At 47.8% G+C, this 12,809-nt stretch overlaps 1 protein-coding gene across 2 annotated transcripts in view; it reads left to right on the top strand.

The window, feature by feature from the left end:
* LTBP2 (latent transforming growth factor beta binding protein 2) overlaps nucleotides 1–12,809 on the top strand; it is a 106,795-nt gene that overhangs the window by 18,604 nt on the left and 75,382 nt on the right. For both annotated transcript variants that reach the window (XM_034643199.1, XM_019794629.2), the window contains exon 3: nucleotides 10,610–10,859. In XM_034643199.1, the coding sequence (XP_034499090.1) occupies nucleotides 10,610–10,859 (250 nt within the window). The remainder of the gene's footprint in view (nucleotides 1–10,609; nucleotides 10,860–12,809) is intronic.

Raw genomic sequence — 12,809 nt, 5'->3', positions numbered from 1 at the left:
AATATAGAATCCCTAAGGGCAGAAATGAGAGCGAATCTGACAGAAATTAAAAATTCTATGAGCCAAATGCAGTCAAAACTAGAGGCTCTGACGGCCAGGGTCACCGAGGCAGAGGAACGCGTTAGCGAATTGGAGGATGGGTTAGTAGAAGAAAAAACGAAAATAGAAGCTGGTCTTAAAAAAATCCACGCCCACGAATGTAGATTACGGGAGATTACTGACTCTATGAAACGATCCAATGTCAGAATCATCGGCATCCCTGAAGGGGTGGAGAAAAACAGAGGTCTAGAAGAGATATTTGAACAAATTGTAGCTGAAAACTTCCCTAATCTAGCAAGGGAAACAAGCATTCGTGTCCAAGAGGCAGAGAGGACCCCATCCAAGCTCAACCAGGACAAACCTACGCCACGGCATGTCATAGTGCAATTCGCAAATATTAGATCCAAGGATACAGTATTGAAAGCGGCCAGGGCAAAGAAATTTCTCACGTACCAAGGCAAAGGTATCAGGATTACGTCAGACCTGTCTACAGAGACCTGGAATGAGAGAAAGGCTTGGGGGGGCATTTTTAAAGCTCTTTCAGAGAAAAACATGCAGCCAAGGATCCTTTATCCAGCAAAGCTGTCATTCAGAATTGATGGAGAAATAAAGACGTTCCAAAATCGCCAATCATTAACCAATTTCGTAACCACGAAACCAGCCCTACAGGAGATATTAAGGGGGGCTCTATAAAGGTAAAAAGGCCCCAAGAGTGATACAGAGCAGCAAGTCACAACCGATACAAAGACTTTAAAGAGAAATGGCATCATTAAAATCATATCTGTCAATAATCTCTATCAATCTAAATGGCTTAAACTCTCCCATAAAACGCCACAGGGTTGCAGATTGGATAAAAAGACATGACCCATCCATTTGCTGTCTACAAGAGACTCATTTTGAACCCAAAGATGCATTCAGACTTAGAGTAAGGGGATGGAGTACCATCTTCCACGCAAATGGACCTCAAAAGAAAGCTGGAGTAGCAATTCTCATATCAGATAGACTGGATTTTAAACTAGAGGCCATAGAGAGAGATACAGAAGGGCACTATATTATTCTTAAAGGAAGTATTCAACAAGTGGATATGACAATTATTAATATATATGCCCCCAACAGGGGAGCAGCAAGATACACAAGCCAACTCTTAACCAAAATAAAGAGACATATAGATAAGAACACAGTAATAGTAGGGGACCTCAACACCCCACTATCAGAAATAGACAGAACACCCTGGCAAAAACTAAGCAAAGAATCAAAGGCTTTGAATGCCATACTCGACGAGTTGGACCTCATAGATATATATAGAACACTACACCCCAGAACCAAAGAATACTCATTCTATTCAAATGCCCATGGAACATTCTCAAGAATAGATCATGCTCTGGGACACAAAACAGGTCTCAGCCAATACCAAAAGATTGAAATTATCCCCTGCATATTCTCAGACCACAACGCTCTGAAATTGGAACTCAACCACAAGGAAAAACCTGGAAGAAACTCAAACACTTGGAGGCTAAGAACCATCCTGCTCAAGAATGACTCGATAAACCAGGAAATCAAAAAACAAATTAAACAATTTATGGAGACCAACGAGAATGAATACACAACGGTCCAAAACCTATGGGATACTGCAAAGGCAGTCCTAAGGGGGAAATACATAGCCATCCAAGCCTCACTCAAAAGAATAGAAAAATCTAAAATGCAGTTTCTATATTCTCACCTCAAGAAACTGGAACAGCAACAGAGGGACAGGCCTAACCCACTGACAAGGAAGGAGTTGACCAAGATTAGAGCAGAAATCAATGAATTAGAAACCAGAAGCACAGTAGAGCAGATCAACAGGACTAGAAGCTGGTTCTTTGAGAGAATCCATAAAATTGATAGACCACTGGCAAAACTTGTCCAAAAACAAAGAGAAAGGACTGAGATTATTAAAATTATGACTGAAAAGGGAGAGGTCACGACCAGCACCATTGAAATTGCAAGGATTATTAGAAACTTTTATCAACAGCTATATGCCAAAAAACTAAACAATCTGGAAGAGATGGAGGCCTTCCTGGAAACCTATAAACTACCAAGACTGAAACAGGAAGAAATAGATTTCTTAAATAGGCCAATTAACTATGAAGAAATTGAGTCAGTGATAAACAACCTTCCAAATAATAAAACTCCAGGCCCAGACGGTTTTCCTGGGGAATTCTACCAAACATTCAAAGAAGAAATAATACCTATTCTCCTAAAGCTATTTCAAAAAATAGAAACAGAAGGAAAGCTACCAAACTCATTCTATGAGGCTAATATTACCTTGATCCCCAAACCAGGCAAAGACCCCCTCAAAAAGGAGAATTACAGACCGATTTCTCTAATGAATATGGATGCCAAAATCCTCAACAAGATCCTTGCTAATAGAATCCAACAGTACATTAAAAGGATTATCCATCATGACCAAGTGGGATTCATACCTGGGATGCAAGCATGGTTCAACACTCGCAAATCAATCAATGTGATACATCATATCAACAAGAAAAGACTCAAGAACCATATGATCCTCTCAATTGATGCAGAAAAAGCATTTGACAAAATACAGCATCCTTTCCTGATTAAAACCCTTCAGAGTGTAGGAATAGAGGGTACATTTCTCAATCTCATAAAAGCCATCTATGAAAAGCCTACTGCAAGCATTATTCTCAATGGGGAAAAGCTGGAAGCCTTTCCCTTAAGATCAGGAACACGACAAGGATGCCCACTCTCGCCACTATTATTCAACATAGTACTAGAAGTCCTTGCAACAGCAATCAGAAGACAAAAAGGGATCAAAGGTATCCAAATCGGCAAAGAAGAAGTCAAACTGTCTCTCTTTGCAGATGACATGATACTCTATATGGAAAACCCAAAGGAATCCACTCCCAAACTATTAGAAGTTATAGAACAATTCAGTAAGGTGGCAGGATACAAAATCAATGCCCAGAAATCAGTTGCATTTCTATACACGAATAACGAGACTGAAGAAAGAGAAATTAGGGAATCCATCCCATTTACAATAACACCAAAAACCATACGTTACCTTGGAATTAACTTAACCAGAGACGTAAAGGACCTATATCCTAGAAACTATAGATCACTTTTGAAAGATATTGAGGAAGACATAAAAAGATGGAAAAATATTCCATGCTCATGGATTGGAAGAATTAACATAGTTAAAATGTCCATACTACCCAGAGCAATCTACACTTTCAATGCTATCCCGATCAAAATACCGAGGACATTTTTCAAAGAACTGGAACAAATAGTCCTTAAATTTGTATGGAACCAGAAAAGGCCCCGAATCTCCAAGGAACTGTTGAAAAGGAAAAACAAAGCTGGGGGCATCACAATGCCGGATTTCGAGCTGTACTACAAAGCTGTGATCACAAAGACAGCATGGTACTGGCACAAAAACAGACACATCGACCAATGGAACAGAATAGAGAACCCAGAAATGGACCCTCGGCTCTTTGGGCAACTAATCTTTGATAAAGCAGGAAAAAACATCCGGTGGAAAAAAGACAGTCTCTTCAATAAATGGTGCTGGGAAAATTGGACAGCTACATGCAAAAGAATGAAACTTGACCACTCTCTCACACCATACACAAAAATAAACTCCAAATGGATGAAAGACCTCAATGTGAGACAGGAATCCATCAAAATTCTAGAGGAGAACATAGGCAACAACTTCTATGACATCGGCCAGAGCAACCTTTTTCACGACACATCGCCAAAGGCAAGAGAAATAAAAGATAAAATGAACTTATGGGACTTTATCAGGATAAAGAGCTTCTGCACAGCCAAGGAAACAGTCAAAAAAACTAAGAGACAGCCCACGGAATGGGAGAATATATTTGCAAAGGACACCACAGATAAAGGACTGGTATCCAAGATCTACAAAGAACTTCTCAAACTCAATACACGAGAAACAAATAAACAAATCATAAAATGGGCAGAAGATATGAACAGACACTTTTCCAATGAAGACATACAAATGGCTAACAGACACATGAAAAAATGTTCAAAATCATTAGCCATCAGGGAAATTCAAATCAAAACCACACTGAGATACCACCTTACGCCAGTTAGAATGGCAAAGATAGACAAGGCAAGAAACAACAATTGTTGGAGAGGATGTGGAGAAAGGGGATCCCTCCTACATTGTTGGTGGGAATGCAAGTTGGTACAGCCACTCTGGAAAACAGTGTGGAGGTCCCTTAAAAAGTTAAAAATTGAACTACCCTATGACCCAGCCATTGCACTACTGGGTGTTTACCCCAAAGATACAGACGTAGTAAAGAGAAGGGCCATATGCACCCCAATGTTCATAGCTGCATTGTCCACAATAGCCAAATCATGGAAGGAGCCGAGATGCCCTTCAACAGATGACTGGATTAAGAAGCTGTGGTCCATATATACAATGGAATATTACTCAGCTATCAGAAAGAACGAATTCTCAACATTTGCTGCAACATGGACGGCACTGGAGGAGATAATGCTAAGTGAAATAAGTCAAGCAGAGAAAGACAATTATCATATGATTTCTCTCATCTATGGAACATAAGAACTAGGATGATCGGTAGGGGAAGAAAGGGATAAAGAAAAGGGGGGTAATCAGAAGGGGGAATGAAACATGAGAGACTATGGACTATGAGAAACAAACTGAAGACTTCAGAGGGGAGGGGGTGGGGGAATGGGATAGACTGGTGATGGGTAGTAAGGAGGGCACGTATTGCATGGTGCACTGGGTGTTATACGCAACTAAAAGCATCAAACTTTACATCGGAATCTGGGGATGTACTGTATGGTGATTAACATAATATAATAAAATTTAAAAAAATAAAATGAAATAAAAAAAAAAAAAGAAATTTCCACAGAAGAGCTCATAAAAACCCCTGAACTTAGAAACTGTGGGGGTAACCCTCTCAGGCCTGCTCCCTCTCTGGCAACTTTCTACCCTTGCTCAATAAACGTTGCTTTGCTGCCCACCAAAAAAAAAACCACAAAAAACTGTAGGCATGGCACGGCCTTGGAGAATGCAATGCCCTTCCACATCCACAATCTCTCTCGCGACTCACACAACCCTCTGAGGCAGGAATTTTCAGCCCCATTTTATAGACAAGATCGCAGAGGTCCAAGGTCACACAGCAAGGATGTGCCTGAGCTGGGGTCAGACCAGATCCTTCTGACTCCCAGCGTCATGTTCTCTCTGCTACCAAGGAGCTGATCACAGAGGCTCTGAGCGGGTGGTAGGAGCAGGCCACACGGTGAGAGCTATTTCCAGAATCCCTCCGGGCCTGCCCCTTCTGAGTTTGGTCTCCTCCCAGAGGCAGGGGTTTGTGTGGAAAATCTGAGCAAATCTCTGTTCGACTGTTTTGGAGCCGAGGGAAGGTAGAAGGGGCACAGCCAGAAGGTGGGGGTTTGGAGGGAACGATGCCTTCTATTTCTTTCTTTCAAAGCAATTTCGGGAGCTTTCTTTTTATTCCCCTCTCTTTTGGCATCCTAACTGCACAGAGCTGAGCTCCCAAGGCTGAAACTTTCCACATGTCCAATCCTCAGTGAGGAGGAGAGTGCCAGGAGAGTGTGGAAAAGCAAGGGTTCGGGAGGAGACCAAATTATGAATGGCTAAGAGCTGGATTGGCGACTGAGCACAGGGAGGCTGATACAGCCTTGCTTGCTGGCTGTGTGAGGTTGGCAGGGGGCAGTGGGTGTGGCGGAGTTGTGCCCTCGATGGTTAAGCATGGACATCAGGACATCCTGCTCCACAACCCTTTACCAATGATCAATCAATGAATACTCACTAAAGCCATATACCCCATCCTGGGTTAATTTCTCAAGTGTAAGGCGTGATCTCTGCTCTCTCGAGAAAATGGGAGAGATGGGGCTCCAAGAACAAAAGATGAAGACTTCCCGGCCGGCCATGGCTGGGAGTTTTCTCTCTTAAAATTCTCATAGCACTGCATGGAGCCGCCTCTCCCGGGCCCTCGGCATTTCCTCTTTTGCTTTAGGCAACAGCCCCGCCATCGGCCTTTCTGTCCTGGATGGTTTCCTTTCTGATACTTCAGCTCTGAAATGTGTGCTCATTTGACAGGAATGTTTTGCTTCAGTCTCCTTTCAACAAGAGGCAGCATGACCACAATGGCCAAAGGGTCCCAAACTTTTGGATTGCATGCATCCGTAAAATATCCCCCAATACCACAGGTACCAAAGTACAGTCAGTAGCTTTTCCTTTGGCCAAGTGAGGATGTTAGAAATATAAACTACCACTTGCCATCATTTTTAATTTAAAAACAGAACACCAAAAAAAAAAAGTAGAAAAGACAGAATCTCAACATAAAGGATACTTTTAAAATGGGAAAAATAGCATTACACACAAAAACTCAGGAAGCGTTTTATTTTCTTTATTTTATGGCAGACCAGTAAAAACTGTCATAAGAATGTGCCCTTAGATAGGCACTAGGAGCCACCACCTTGAGCCATCTGGGGGTGATTTTTGGGGTAGTGGAGAGAGAAGAGAGGAGTCTATGCGCCAGTCTCGTGATATGATGCTTGGCTCAGAACAAAAGCGGGACCACTTTAGTGCGGATGCCCAGTGATTCCCTGCATCTTGCTAAAACATCTGTAACAACTCGAGAGAGGATGCCGACGGAGTTGGTGTGAGCTGGCTCAACACCTCTGAAAACCTGACACCTGTGGGAGGATCTTCCTTGGCAAATCTGGCCTCTGTGCAATTTCATAAATGGTTGATCCAGAGAGGTTATCTTCCCAAGCAGGTTTTATCCATCAGCAAATCGGGCTGGCTTGGAAGCCTTTTAGAACTTTTATTTACCACAGTATTATGTATATCAACGCTATTTTTATAATTTCCCCCAACCACCCATTTTCCACCAGCTGGTCATTGCACCCACCAAAGCTTGCCAACCCTGGTCTGACAGACTAGCAGTCATGCAGTGTTCATGGGAAACCACTGAGGCCTTCCCTTTCTACTTCCTCCCAAGACTAAAGCAGGGCCAAGAATGGCCCTGGGCACACCAGCTTCCCCAGGGTTCACCGGCCTTGGTTTGGCTGCCGGGCTGGTCTCTGGTGGTGGTGGTGGTGATGGGGCCTGGTGGGTGGTCAGGGGGGGCCAAGTCTGCTTGGGCAGGTGGAATGGCAGCCAAGCGATGGGCCCAAATCCTGCCGTTGTGACACTTTGTGTTTGGGGAAGTGCTCAAGGTTACAGTTCTCTGACATGGTCTGTTTATCTGGAGACCTGAGGCCTGCCAGGAAGTCATGCCAAGGCACTGAGGAAAATGCTCTGGCACCAGGATCTAGCTCATGTTTGGAATCCTGAAGTGAGACCTGTTATTTTCCCCACTCTCCCCTGAGTAGGCAGGTTGCCCTTGATTGACATGATGCCCAATCAACTCATGCTTTGTGTCTCTGATCAGTATCACCTCCTCTAGGAAGCCTTCCCTGACTTTTCCTTCTTCCATGTGAGACAGTACACTTCTATTTTTTTTTTAAGGTTTTATTTATTTGACAGAGAGAAAGTGAGAAAGCATGAGTGGGGAGAAGGGCAAAGGGAGAATCAGACCCCCCACTGAGCAGGGAGCCCAACTCCAGGCTTGTACCCAGGACCCTGGGACCATGACCTGAGCGGAAGGCAGGCCCTTAATTGACTGAGGTACCCAGGCACCCTGAGACAGTACACTTCTTAAGAGAGGGGCCCTCTCGGGGAACCTGGATGACTCAGTCAGTTCGGCCTCTGACTCTTGATTTCCGGCTCAAGTCATGATATCAGGATTATGAGATCTAGCCCTGGGTTGGGCTCTGTGCTCAGCATGGAATCTGCTTGAGAATCTCCTCCCCCTCACCCTCTCCCCCTGCTCATGCCCCCCCCCAAATAAATAAATAAAATCTTTTTTAAAAAATGAGAGGGACCCTCTCTCCCACAGGCCTCACACCTCGTGAGTGCTCTATGAATGCTCACTGAATGAATGCATGAGCTGGCAAACATGGTCCATCATCATCTCAGATTTCCAGCATGGGCTTTGGAGAGAGATGGGGTCCTGAAGTCTCCACCACCTGCAAAGGTGCATTTGGTGGCTGACTGGAAGCCAACAGATCCTTTTGTTTCATCATCGGCTCCGGGTCAAGGTTCAGAAATGGTAGGGAGGAAGGACCATACCAGCCCTGCTGGAAGGCAGTGGGGAGGAAAGAACCTGGGCTTTGCAGTCAAACAGACCCTGATTCGAATCCTTGATCTACCACTGACTGGCTAGGTGATCTTAGTCAACCTTTTAACCTCTCTGAGCTTGAGGCATTATTTATAAAATGAGAGTCATAACCACGCTTGCTACAGAGGATTGTTGTTAGGGCTAAATGAGATAGGACATGCGAAGTACAGTGCGTGTAGAATAGAGGCCCTCCATAGATCGTCGCTGCCGTAGTAAAAATAACAGTACTGTGTCATTGTTCTACGTATCCTGGGAGCTAAGGATGCAAAGAGGCGTAAGGGGCAGTTGCAGGGGCTGATCATAGTAGCCGGGGAATTGAGCCACGTATGTGGAAAGCCCATCATGCTGACTGAGGCCCTCGGGGCGCACCCGATGTGTGGTGTGCACAGTGAGTGCGGGTCCTCATTGCTCTGAGGAGGGCTCGCTGGCTGGAGGCGGGCATCAGGGATGGGGAGGAGGCCTTAGAGGAACAGTAGGATTGAAGTAAGTGGAGAGGAATGGGAAAGAGTTCCAGGGAGGGGACACAGAGCACACAAAGGCAAAGAGAAGAGAGAGACCATACCCACAGGCCAGTCTGGCTGCAGCCGACTGACTTAGCGGGAATTATTGTTAGAGGGGATCAGACCGGGGAAGATGTTCAGTGCTAGTCTATGGACTTGAATCCTGGAGGCACCTGGGACCCAGTGAGTGTCTCCGAGAAGGAGGTGGCATGGGCCAAGTGGAATTTTGGAGAGATTTCTTCAGACCCGGCTGTGGTTTGGACTCCAGGCCTGCTGTCAGAGAGGAGAGTACAGCTCAGGCGATCCCAGGCTCAGGGGCTGTGTAGCGCAGTGCCTGGGATTTAACAAACGCACTTAGGATAACTGAGGCCCACGAGGGTCTGTGTCATCTGCCTCTGTTTCCCTGACCTGGCGTGCTCTCCACTGTCATCAGACCCCAGCCTCCCTGCACCTCTGGCACCTCCTCGAACATACCATGTTCCCTCCAGCCCCCTGAGCTTTGCATGTGCTTATCCCTCTGCCTGGAAGGCTCTGCCCAGACCTTCACCCGTGCACCGCCTTTGTACCAGTTAGACCCCGCTCTTCAGAGAAGCCTGTCCTGTCCTCCCCATCTAACATCAGGTGTGGGCCACTGCATCACCCTGTTTGTCTCCACAGCCTGAGACACTGCCCCAAAGCAACTTTGTGCTATTTTCTTATTTCTCATTGGTCTCCCCCGTTGGACAGCAAGCTTCATGAGAGCAAAGACTTCGTCCCCAGGGCCCAGTACACAGTAGGAGCTCAGCAAATATTTGTTGAATGAATAAGTGACAGACGGAGGGGACATTGGGTTTAGAGGGTCCGGCATGAGCCTGACCATGCTCTCCTGGATTCCTCCTTGTTCGCCAGAGGAGGTCCTGGGAGGGGTGGGGAAGGGCCCTGCACCCCAGTGTGTTTCTCTGCATGGGACTCTCTCCTGTGGCTGCTAGTCACTGGAGGGAGTTCCAGATTTTGCAACGTGAGGAAGGGCAGTGAAAAGGCAAGGCTCTGGTGGCGCGTGGCTTTGGCACAGCACCACCTTGGAGGAAGGTGCCCAGTTCCAGCCGCACTCTGCCCCCAGGCTGATCCTAGGGTCTGGGAAGCAGAGCTCTTCCTGCTCCCGATCAGGAGTTCCACCACTTGCTCAGGAGGGTGGGAGCTTGAGAGCAGATGCTCTCCAAAGGGGAGGAAGAGGAGAGACTGTCAGTGCTGAAGATGCCTTTGACAGACCCTTAGGATGCCCCCACCCTCCCCAGCCTGCCCCTCATGATTCATGAGAAAATCGGGGCTCAGTGAGATCAAGATCACGCATCTCACAGAAGACAGGAAAACCTCAACAACTCGGCCCCACCCCCTGACTTTCAGGCCAGTGTCGAGCCCCCTTTCCCATTAAAAAAACTCATTCATTCATTCATTCATTCATTCTTGAGAATCTACTCTGTGTCAGTCTCTATTCCAAGTTCTGGGGTGACAGGAGGATAGAAAACAAAACGTCTGCCCTCTGGGACTTTCAGTCTGAGAGGAGAGGCTGACAACTAACGGCGAGCACAAGCGTACAACACAAAGTCAGGTGTCCTGCAGGGAGTGCTCCACACCTTTGGTCACTCAGTCCCTGATTGGCTGTTCGGAGATCACAGGGTAACCCCACCTGGGCAGATGGGCCCAGGGCGCTTTCTGAGTCGGGCTTCCTGCTGGAGTGGAGGAGGCCAAGGAGCACACAGCAGGTGGCCCTCCTAACGGGAAGGAGTCACGGCCTCCCCACCCCCCCACCCCCCGCCCCAGCCCTCATTCCTCTTCCTGTCTCCACAGCTGTGTGCCAGCCGCCTTGCCAGAACAGGGGATCCTGCAGCCGGCCCCAGCTCTGCGTGTGCCGCTCTGGCTTCCGCGGAGCCCGCTGCGAGGAGGTCATTCCTGAAGAGGAATTCGACCCCCAGAACTCAAGGCCAGCACCCCGCCGCTCAGCCGAGGGGTCACCCAACCTGCGAAGGAGCAGCGCAGCCAGAGAAATCACCACGACCCCCAGAGCGCGGTCACTGGCATCACAGCAGCCGCTGGCCAGGTAAGTCCCCTCCTCACTGGGACCTCGGGTCCAGGGGCTCAGTCCCCCTCTAGCGGGGCTTCTTCCTCAGGACCATTTGGTAAAGACCTTGGTGGAGAAGACCAGAATTATCCTTCCTCCTCCCTGCTCTCCTCCCCTTTCTCTGCTCCCACCAGAGGTGCAGTGAGCGGGAAGGTGAGTGTTGGGGTTGGCACAGGCTTTGCCAGGGTGAGGTGACCAGGGGAGACGGGAGGTGAAGTCTCTACCCTCCAGGTCCTGGGAGAAAGCTGAGGAGGGCACAAGCCCATGCCCTCTTGTTTCGAATCCTGTTGTGGCCACTTCCTGGCTGGGTGACCTTGGGCAAGTTATTTACCTCTCTGATTCCTCACAGTGACGTGGGGACAACGATGGTCATCACAAGCATGGAATTGTTGTAAGGATTAAATTAGTTAATATAAAGAAAGTGCCTAGGGGCGCCTGGGTGGCACAGCGGTTAAGCATCTGCCTTCGGCTCAGGACGTGATCCCGGCGTTATGGGATCGAGCCCCACGTCAGGCTCCTCTGCTGTGAGCCTGCTTCTTCCTCTCCCACTCCCCCTGCTTGTGTTCCCTCTCTCGCTGGCTGTCTCTATCTCTGTCAAATAAATAAATAAAATCTTTAAAAAAAAAAAAGTGCCTAGAACAGTGGCCGGCACATAGTAAACTCTTTACAAATGTTTTCCTCTTCCTCCTCCTCCTCTGCCTGTGGTCCATGCAGGAAGGACCCCTCTGCCCGAAGAAGCCCTTCGGTTCACTCACTGCCCAGCAGTAACGTCTCTCCTTGAAAAGAGAATAACAGGAGCTTGTGGGGGGAGGGTGCAGAATAAAATGTGGGCGAGGGAAACATTCGCGGGCAGGATTCCCTGGCCTGCTTGCCAGCCAACCTGGCTAGACTTTTTCTAGCTCTGGACAGGAAATCTGAACTTTGTAAACTGGTCCATTTCTAGGGGGCTGTGTTTTCCTTTTGGTTTTTCAGGCAAGTTTTTCCATTCATTTCCTACTTAAGATGTTCTTTCTGAAATGTTGCAACCTTGTCTTGCTGAACTAAGGGGAAAAAGGATTTGTCCTTTGGGAGGCCAGGAGAACCTGACCTTGAGCCCCCAGTGGGAAATCTCAGGAGGGAAGGGAAAGGAGCTTGAGATTATCCTGCAGCTCTGAGGCAGAGGGCAACCAGGGTCTCAGTAAGGTAGGGTCCCAGAACCCCAAGCACCCAAGCAGCTAGTTTGCAAGGGTAAACAGAAGCACAAAGAATGAACTCTGGTTGAGGTCTAGGGAGATCCAAATCAAAACCAGAAGAACCAAACCCTTTGGCCTAGGCCTTGAAATGCTGGGGCAGAGAGAGGGGCAGAGCTGAGGGCCAGGTAGACAACACAGAGGCCAGGGTCGATGGCCTGGGATTGGCTGTGAACAGGTGGGCAGGGCCTGAGCCCTGTGATGATTGGTCCCAGCTGTTGGTCCAAGGTGGGTGGGCCTGGTGCGAAGGCACCTGGAAGAACACCAGAGGTACCAGCTCCAGGGTTGGCCCAGGGCAGGATGGAGCAGAGTCCTTCCAGCCTGGCATTCCCCTGCAGGCTCTCTTTTGGCTTGTAGGATTCATTCCTTTCATAATGCATGGAGCCTGTGTGCTCACACAGTGAGTATGGGGGGTAGTTGCTTGGCAGGTCATTCTATCCCTTGCACCCTTAAGTCAGAGCTGTTTAGTATCCCATGCCCCATCTTCCCAGCCCAGCCCACTCCTCCTATTCTTCAAGGCCCAGTACCACTTTCTCCAAAAAGCCCCCCTGATCACTTCCACCCAGCTCTCTGACCCCCTGCAGTGCCTACCCTGTGGATCTGTACCTTGTGTCAGCAATCGGACTGCGTGGCCTGGGCTTGGGGGACAGAGACTCTGTCTCTCACTCTTTGGATCTCCCCAGCTCCTCCTACAGGCTTA

The sequence above is a fragment of the Ailuropoda melanoleuca genome, chromosome 14 (assembly GCF_002007445.2).
Source record: "Ailuropoda melanoleuca isolate Jingjing chromosome 14, ASM200744v2, whole genome shotgun sequence".
Classification (NCBI taxonomy): domain Eukaryota; kingdom Metazoa; phylum Chordata; class Mammalia; order Carnivora; family Ursidae; genus Ailuropoda; species Ailuropoda melanoleuca.
This window is presented reverse-complemented; position numbering and strand designations above follow the sequence as displayed.